This window comes from Stegastes partitus, unplaced genomic scaffold (genome assembly GCF_000690725.1).
Source record: "Stegastes partitus isolate 25-593 unplaced genomic scaffold, Stegastes_partitus-1.0.2 Scaffold331, whole genome shotgun sequence".
In the NCBI taxonomy this organism is placed as follows: Eukaryota; Metazoa; Chordata; class Actinopteri; family Pomacentridae; genus Stegastes; species Stegastes partitus.
The window spans coordinates 74,746-84,792 of NW_007578062.1; the positions used below are offsets into that span (position 1 = coordinate 74,746).

General features: G+C 40.6%; 1 protein-coding gene across 1 annotated transcript; it reads right to left on the reverse strand.

The window, feature by feature from the left end:
- Nucleotides 1–996: 996 nt before the first annotated feature.
- Nucleotides 997–3,444, reverse strand: edn2 (endothelin 2; the record flags this gene model as incomplete). The annotated part of the gene is made up of 5 exons (XM_008283890.1): nt 997–1,578; nt 1,693–1,776; nt 2,354–2,467; nt 2,594–2,747; nt 3,273–3,444. Coding segments are annotated over 5 exons (594 nt in total), but the record flags the coding sequence as incomplete, so codon positions are not given.
- Nucleotides 3,445–10,047: the final 6,603 nt, after the last annotated feature.

Here is a 10,047-nt window from a genome sequence, read left to right on the forward strand (position 1 = left end):
AATGACTTAATGTCTTAATTTCTTTATTCCTTTGCTTGAGATGAGTTCAGTAATATGGGCTTTAACAAGGACGACCCATGTCCATCTACTGAAGGTGAGTAAACTGATAAAAAGCTGTATGTTGTAGTGAACCAACAGTAAACCCTTTATGAATATAGTCATCAAAGATATTGTGTGTGTGTGTGTGTGTGTGTGTGTGTGTGTGTGTGTGTGTGTGTGTGTGTGTGTCATAGTCCATTAAATAGGGTGGTAGAGTGTTTGCTGTGACGATTAAATGCCATAAGTCAGAAAGCAAAATCAACATTCTGTAAACAACACGTACTCTTATGTTTTTTTTATTTTCCAAAATTCAGCGGATCAGTCATAGAAATATAAATACATCTCTGAATAAGTTACAGAATAAATAAATAGATTAATAGTTATTTACAATTGTTGCTAACGTTCAGCATCGACAGTAAACTTAAAGCTGGTAAACTATCCAACATATACAGCATTTAGATATCTGAGGATGAATATTTTCGGAGTCACAATGACTGGTCATGTCTCCACGTGTCCACAACAGAGCAGATGGTGCGAACAACTTCATTGCACAGAAGAATTTTTTTTTTTTTTAAATGCAGGGAACAGATAAATAGCTTTTGAAGTGCATCATATGAGTCTCCAATTGGATAATTACCAAAAAAATTAGGGGAACATATGTCAGAGGCGAAAAACATTGTTCTTGTAATGTTTTTGTTTGTTCTGCAAACACAGAGAGAATACTGCATATGTGTGTGTGCAAAGGAGCTTACAATAGACCCGGCATAAAGCTAATTGTTTGTTCGATAAATTCCAAAGAGATGACCTTCACTTCACTGCAGCGCTGCGTGCCAGGAGTGAACAAGCTGCCATTTTCAAGTACTGCCTGACAATTAAAAAGCAAATTTGGCCTAAAAAAAACATAGGCAGGACAGCAGATTCCAGCTCTGATACAGAGAAATAATTAACCAAAAGTCAGCAAAGACAAAGTCGTTTTTAAGACATCGTGAATCAACTTCTTGGTAAGTCAGTATAGAACTGATGTGACTGTGGAGGATGGAGCGATCAAATAATCCTCTGTAGAGATCAGCCTGGATAGTAAACTGTCCGTACATATGAGTCATCTCGTCCATTGAAATCAAATCACTAATTGATCATTGTACCCCACGGTCAGCTTCCATGTCCTTCATTTTTCGGAATGTTGGTTGTTTTTGAGCTCAAAAGTTCGAGGGGAGTTCACTCTACATTCAGAGACATGGCTGCTCCTGCTGTGGGGCTTTAGCTTCTGAAACTCTGCTTTGTTGATCCACTGTCTCCTTCCATCTTTCCTTCTCTGCATCCCCAAAGTCATTAGGAGTCTTGACACATTTTAAAAGTCTGATGTCGGAACTGAAGGCAGCCAGAGGAACCTCCAGTCCACGGAGATTGAATCCACGAAGGTTGAACTGCTTCTGGTTTTCATTCAGTCCTCTACCGCCTTGTTGTGCTCTTTAGCTTGGTGGCTTCTTCTTTGATCCCAGGAGGCCTTTTATGATTGCCATGTTGGTTTTGACAGCAGATCTGCAGGAACAATAAAAGAAACCCAGTCAGAGATGCATCATGTGTCCCAGAAATAACCATCAAAAACAGCAAAGTGTGGATTCAAAGGTTGATCTCAGTTTCTTCTTCATTTACCTGAAGGATGCCAACAATGTTTTGCTGCTTGTTCTTGCAGGTTGAACCGAAGGGTCCACGGTGTCAATCGTGGGATCCTCTGAGCTGTGGACAGATAAAACAACAGCATTAATACAACCAGTCCTTACAATCGCTGGCATTTTTATGCTATCTGAGGCCCAATTAATTCAGGATCAACAGAGCAATTTCCATGGAATTAAAACCTGATACAGTTTTATTTGCTTTAGATAAGAATGCAGGGTGTGTCTTACAAAACACCTCTTTGGAAGAGATGGTGACTAATTCATACTGGTGGCTTCATGAACCACAATGAGTCAAAGACGCAACATGCATTCCTTGAGCACCAGAAGAAATGTAAACTTTCCAAAAATAGCAGCGCTGCTAATAAACCTTTTGTGATTTCTTTCAAGGCCTTTGACAGATATGCGGGCCTTCCTCATCACTATGATTGCTGCCCTCATGCTGCAGGACAATTATCACAGATTGAATCATGTCGCCTTGTCTCTGACTCGTCCTCAGCAGCAGCAGACTGTTCAGGACTGACACTGGAAGGAGACAGAAGCTACTCTGATACTATCTGGTCTACGTGAGGGGAAACGCTGGCTTTGCTGTAGGTCTGGGTAGATGGAGGAAGACGGGACATGCAGGGAGGAGCGCTCACCTTTGACGGCAGAAGCCACGGCAGGTTTTGTCGGTTGAGTCGAGGCATTCACATCGGTTGGCTGATCGGCGGCGGCGAGACGGGGGATTTCCCAGGCCATAAGGAAGGAGTTTACTGTGAAACAAAAAGTAAACTCATTAGGAGATTGGGTTAGTTTAGTAGCCATACCTGAGTACCCTCAGAGTCAGGGCTTCTACTCAGCTTTCTGGTCTTTTCACAAACATCTAAAGTATTCCTCACCTTGGCGTGTTGACCCAGATAATATCCAGGTGGCAGAAGTAGATGCACTCTTTATCATCCCAGCTGTTACAGGAGCAGCGCTTGGTCCTGACGCGGTGTGGATGTGGAGCCTGAGCTGGCAGCTCCGACCGATCTGATAAGGGAAGTCCACAACCTAACAAAACAACAAAGGATCCCGGAGATTAAAACGAGCGAGCTAAGCCTTCGCAGCTTGATTGTGCAGGTAATGATTATCACGTGCAAATAAAAACAAACCACTTGGCGGGATAACACCCAAAAGTGCGGTTAAGCGAGAGCGCAGGTGATCGATTGTGGGAGGTTTTTATTACGTTATAAATCAAGGTATAAAAGGTGTGTTGCTTCTCAAGGGAAACTCTTCAATAAAAGACTAAACTGGCAGAAGGTCAAATGCTGCAGGACGGAATAACACAGCCTGCAGCACACCAGCATCACGGTTCTTTAACTAAATTGATCTGCACTGTAGCTGTTTTGTGACAATAACCAGAATCTTTATTCAGGGCAAGAAAGATGTTGTTTTTTTTTTGCATAAATACCCAGATAGAAGTCATCATAAAAGTTAACTGGTATGTCATCTTCCCCACAAAAAAGTAATAATAAATAGCTGCAAGTATTATAGAAGCTCTATAGATATCCATGAAACAGAAGAAAAGTTACTCACTCTCTTGCAGAGCCATGCAGACGATGAGAACAGTGAGAATCCTGCACATAGAAGAAGCCATCATCATGGAGCTTGGGTGAAGTTCTGAGTTGTAAAAAAGCAGCAGCAGACAGATGAACGGAGTCCCAGAGCTTCTGTGTGTTGAGTCTGGAGAGCAGCAACAGGTGCTTTGTGTTCAAGTCCCTGCCAGCATGGAGTACTTATACACCCCCTGTGTCTGACATCACCACGGCCCCTCCTTCCTCTGTGTACAGGCCTGTTGTTACACAACACAGTCAGACTCCACCTGCCCCCCCACCACCACCACCACCACCACCACCACCACCACCGCATTCCTGCAGCGACCTTATTCACGCTGTCAGAGCCCCAAGCAGAGCAGGAAGAGCGCATAAAGCAGCTCTGAGTAATATTTTTCCACCGTCATTGTTTTGGGATTGAAGAGATGCAGGCATGTATATTCTCCTGGTATTTAATGACTTTGAATTGAGTGGGATTTTAATTTTTTTAACCATATTAGGTGTTTTTTTTTGGTTTTGAATCAGAGTGCAAATATGTTTTAATTGGCATTCAGACCATCATGGGGAGAATATTGTAGAAACTTGGAAACAGTGTGCAGTATAGCATCCAGTAAATTACAGTTTTAATGGACAATGAACTTTACAAATCAAATACCAAAGACAATGACTCAGGTTAAGTGCAGCGACAATAGTAGTTACAGCATGTGAGTGGTATGTGAGAGTCCGGTGTGTGTTTATATGTGAAAGAATGAGGAGAGACAAACAAAAAGAACATGACACAATGGAGCAAGGGAAGAATGGGTGACATCAAAAATACATTTAATTGTGGCGAGTAAGAGGTCTGCTAAGCACAACATTCAATTGTTAAGACCTGGCGTTCACATGGACATCACATTTTGTGTTATATTACTTTTATTATTAATATTATTATTATTTTTTCATTATTACTATTTTATTATTTACTATTTACTATTTTTTATTTTATTTTCTATATATATATATATACATATATATTTTATTATTATTTTTATTGTCTTTGTTATTTGATCAGATTAAATAGGAAAGACAATTTAAAAAATGCATATCAAACAACAGCTCGGGTCTTAAGAGGTTAAAATGACAAATTTTAATTTAAAGTATTTTGCAGTTATTAGTATTAGTCCTTTCCTTTCTATGTTTAATATTTAACATGAATAAATACTGAAAATAAATATGAAAAAAATCAGACACACATTTTTTTATATTCTCACTATTAAATAAGTAGCAGTGCTGCATGTGTGAATCATTGATTGATTGATTTTTTTTTTTTTAAACATCATTTCAATTGAATCATTTTAACTTGTTTTAAATCTGAAGTAAATGATTGAAACTCATTCTCCTGTTTCCAACTGAGCACCCAAATGTTCGGTTAGAAAACTCAGAGATCTTATGTCAACTATCAAAAACATGGTTGAAAGGAAATGTGCACAATTTCAGGAAAAATAAAACGACAATAACCAGCATAGTGCTCGTCCCACTGGGCAGCAGTTAGTTTGCCAGCACTCGTGGTTTTACCTCCATAGACATAATGATGTACGTAGTAACCACAGTGTCATCCATTGGTTGGAGTTCTGTTTTGAAACCTTAACTTTGGGATTCGGCCATCATCATCATCATCATCATCATCATCATGGTTTTTGGAAACCAGATGTGTGAGCTGGATTTCATTGAGAACTCCAGGACACTTGGCGCACTCATACAGTATGCTACTTTATCTTCTATTTCCTCTAAACAGGACCATAATTGGCACAACATACTGAAAATAGAAAGTGTGGGAACTAGCGATTGAGACCATAAAGTAATGAGGAAAATATTTACTGAGGTAGCAAATCAAGTGAGAACTCTGTACAATTAGACTTCCTTTTTGCAACCAGAGGAGTCACACACTCCCCCTGCTGGTTGTTAGAAGAAATGCAGTTTTATTTCAACATCTTTTACGTACAGTCTACGAGTTTAACACTTTAAATCAGGGGTGTCGAATCCTGGTCCTCAATCCTGCATGTTGTAGATGTTTCCTTCTTCCAACACACCTGATTCAAATGATCAGGATCGTTATCATGCTTCTGCAGAGCTTGATGATGAGCTGATCATTTGAATCAGGTGTGTTGGAAGAGGGACACATCTAAAACATGGAGGATTACGGCCCTTGAGGACCAGAGTTTGACACCCCTGCTTTAAATAATGTGTAATACACAACTGCAATCATATATAATGACATATGAACAAACACGTGAATAAATCTGTCTTAGAATAAAGACTTTATTCATTTGTATGAATCACATGTTAAGCCTGAAGATTTTGTTCTTGGATTTTTTTGATTAAAAAAAAATCCTCAACTCCAGGTCCATGTCATAGCTTCTAGAGCTTCAGCTACAACTCCTTCGTAACATGAGGTGATGATGATGACAGCGTTTTTTTGTTTTTTTTTTCTTATATACACTATTGATAATTCATTAACTTTATATGCTGCTTATCACACAGTATTTGCTATTTAATTTTTTTATATGCTTATAATCAAGACTTCAAAACAATTGCCCTCTTGATTGTTACATTGATTCGTTATCAAACCTGATTGTTATTGCTGCCCACTCATGAGGAGAGGCTGGACGAGGCCACGAAGGCGTTTTCTTTCTTTTCTTTGTTTTTCCACAGGAGTTGGACGAGTGGATGGAGCTGGAGGCGGCAGAGGAAGAGATGACCAGCGAAGGAGGGTTTGCATGTGCCACACAGCTGATATGAGGACGGAGGAGGGGGGTTGGAGCTGTCAGCGAGGAGACGGTGAGGTCATGGCAACGTTGTGCCACTGTCTCCTCATAAAGCAAGAAACCTGCTACGTCTGCAGCCCACACACTCATCATTATGTGTATAAGTCCACTGATACACATTTTGTTACTGGTGACTTAAACAAACATCATAGATTTCAATACAACCTGATCCCAATTATACTTCCAGGTATTTCTTCCTCTTATCAGCTGTACAATGGATTGAATCATTCAAATCCACAGGCATGTACCAGGACTTAATGCAGCATCTGATAATAGAACAGCACTGGAATGAGGCCTACACATAAGGCTGAGGGTGATGAATAATAACATAATTGAACACAATCAAACAAACAACAACATAACTATAAAGCTAAGAGGTCTGGTTTTCATTTGCATTTTTTATATTGTACTTACTCACTGAACGTATCTGTTAGGAGTCTATCAGGGGCCTCCTTTTGTGTCATTTCAAAAGGAGGCAACATCACATATGTTACCTGCAAAGGTCAGCGAGAAATTATCTTTACCGCAGCTCACAAAACTGTTTGTTGTTGTGTTTGCAAACATTCCTGATGTAAATACAAAGTCCAGCAGTGTACTAGCTGAGATGGATTTATTATTGAACACTACTTCCTTGTGGAGGAGTAGTAGTAAAGTACATTATCTGTTTTAAAGGCAGTTCTACCCTCCCTACATGCAAATTTTCCACCCAGACAGTTCCCTATCACGATTTACATCATATATATGCCAGAGCACATCTGCAGGATTTCTCTTAGCCCATAGAAGAATAACGATGAGGCGCAGTCAGACCATTCCCGAGCATCGTGTCAGCACTAGTGAATGGTCTGGCTGTTTAAAAATGAAGATCCAAGCCTGTGTTCTCAGTTAAAATTCAGTGCCTGTCTTTGTTGTATATTAATTGTGCCTTTGTGATTTAATCTTTTTTTTTTTCTTTATTTTGGTCCCTGCAGTTTACAGCTCTAAAGCCCTGTTCACACAGGATTAGGATTGTCTTGGGACCAGTGGTGATTTGTAATAATTGCGGAGATTGTCTGTGATCTTAATCCCGTGCAAATGTCTGTAATTTGTAAAATAAAAATTCCAAATGACCTACCATATAAACACCGACGTCCTGTGATAGTCCCTATGCTAGTGACCGGGGGGTATTTTAGTTGTTGCTGTTTTTATTGTGCACCTCTTTCTCCCTCTTGAATTATGGAGGCTGCAGTGGAAGTTACTGACAGCATTTTAGGTGCAAATGCAGGAGTAGGCCTATACATAACAGGCCTACGGACTGTTTGCAGAAATGGTTAAAATCAGGTCAACATGAAGAGGGAAATTTCAGAGGACACTGAGATGGATGACATCCGTAGTAGCATGAGGTAAGGCTTAATACAAACGCCCTGACGGCCCGTTATCCACTGATTAGACATCATATCCGGGCTGTAACGTCAGTAAATTCCAGGTAATACAAATCCTGTGTGAATAGTACCTAAGTTATATTAGTTTTATGTTAGGAAACTGTTACCTTGTTATGGTATATATCCAGCAGATCGGGGCGACATCAGCATTCAGCACCACCCTTTGGTGCTGGCTGGTTTGACAGAACGTTTTCACTGTCAGCTGATGAGAGCAGCGAGAGTGAAGCGTACCATTAAAGCTGTGGCCCCGAAATCGAAACACCAAACTGAAAGATGTCTTTCAGAGCTGAGCAGAACTGCAGGGTTTGGTGATATTTCTACCAATGGCACACCTTGATTTATGTTTTTCTCATAGATCATACACAAAGTTTAATTAGTGCAGCTCTCAGTTCCAGAGTCATTTGAATTCTTTTATTTGTACAGGTGTGCTTATCAAAGTCAATGACAGTCGGTGCAAAGTTCAAATCCCATGTCAGTTTTTTATTTGAATATTATTGTTATTTGTCTAAATATGTAAACTTGTGAGTGTAGATGCTCCTGTGTTTTCTCAGCTTCCAGATGCTCGTTGGATTTTCTGGACCGTGTGACGACATGACAGCACATTCCACAACAGAAGTTTCTGTGTCAGTGAATGAATCACTTTTACACACCGTTAACCTTAAATGGTTTCCAGTCCAGCCGAAGCAGAAGGCCGACTGAAAGGCCGCGTTAAAAACAGGAAGGAGCACAATCACAAAGGATGGAAACTCCTGCAAGTGTCGAGGAATTTTACATCAGAGCTCCAGCGGAAACCTCGAAGATAGAGGAAAAAAAGATGGAACAACAGGAGGAAAAAACACTGCTGAGGCAGACATATTTGTGTGTTGTCATAGTTTGGAAGAATTTAAAAGAAAGGGGGAAATGCCGAAAGGATGTCACAATGACTGGCATCTGACCAACCAAAAGGAGTAGCCTTGAACAAATATTTGTGAAGTGGCGCAGACTGGAGGAATGGGCTCAATCTGAAGGTGCCCCTGCCCCTAATTTCCCCTTCCCTGCTGCTTTATCCAGACACGAGCGTAAAAGAAACGGAGCCTTATCTGTTCCTCGCTTCCGGCTGGTGCTGCTGAGGGCGACGCAGGAATGTGAGGCGACACGATGACAAACAGCGGAGACACAATCCTTTAAAATTCCTCTTGGATGAAGTGACACAATAACACACAACTGATGACATTCAGGACCTGATGATAAAAAGTTGGGGGACGTTATGCAACTGCACATTCAGACATCATGACAGTGAAAACGAAAATATGTGGGCCGACTAACACCACCGAGGTGCATTTTGTGGGGTTGGAACAGGTAATCATGTTTAATTAGGGGCAGCTGTGGCTCAGGTGGTAGAGCGAGTCGGTCAATGATCGGAAGGTCGGTGGTTCAATTCTGCCCTGTAACCTGTTTCATGGTCGTTAGGCAGTGTCCTTAGGCAAGACACTTCACCCACTTTGCCTGGTGTGAATGCGTATGAATGGATTGTTTGAGGTGGTGGTCACATCTCTGTCAGTCTGCCCCAGCTGTGGCTACAATCGTAGCTACCACCACCAGAATGAATGTGTGTGAATGAATAATTGACAGTGTAAAGTGTCTTTGAGTGTCTAGAAAAGCGCTATATAAATCTGATCAATTATTATTATTATTATTAGTTTAAGTACAAGCAACAGTAACACCGAGGAAATCAAAGTCCTGTATTTAAAACTTAATACCAGCACGAGCATCAAAATATACTTAAAGTTCCAAAGGTTCAATTGGATAATGTCCCATTTTAGAATCATGTCTCGTTAACCATGATTCTAAAAGGCAGGTTGACAAAGAAGGAGCAGAGTTCACAAATCAGTGAAGCAGCTGCAGGTGAATGCAGAGGATGCCTTCAGGTGTGTAGATCTGCAGAGGCAGGACTTCACTGGACAATGTCTCACAGCAACAACATGACTTTTTTCCCAGAATTTTGACACGCCAAGCACATGTGTAAATAATGAAATGAATGACTGGAATCATGAAAGAGAGCTGTAGGTAATGTTGTTGTGGACAGTCAAAATATCCACTGTTTCTCTCACTGTAGCTCTCTATTTACTACATACACTGGTCCATTTACTGTCTATCATTTTATATAAGTGTCCAAATTCTTAGTGTGTAAACTGATTCACCGTGTGGCCCTCAGTGGCAACAAATGATCGTCCACGGTATGGTGCAAAATAATGACTAAGTGTCCTAAATGTTCAAGGAATTGCTCACTATTGAGTGCCCATTGTAATAAATGAGTGAACAAGAGGGCGATCTTGTTCAAATGTTGTGCTCCGAGGGCTGCTGCCATGGCAGCAAGGTTTCCGTTCTGCTGACACTGTGCAGGACAACAAGGCCAAGGTTTGACTGGCAATTAGTGGGATCTGGAAAAAAACAAATTCATATTCTGCTTTTTCATAAAAGACATTTGTTTCTCCCTTTTTCAAATATTGGGGAAAGATAGAAATCACTACAGCTAAGGTTTATGAGCTATGAGTCC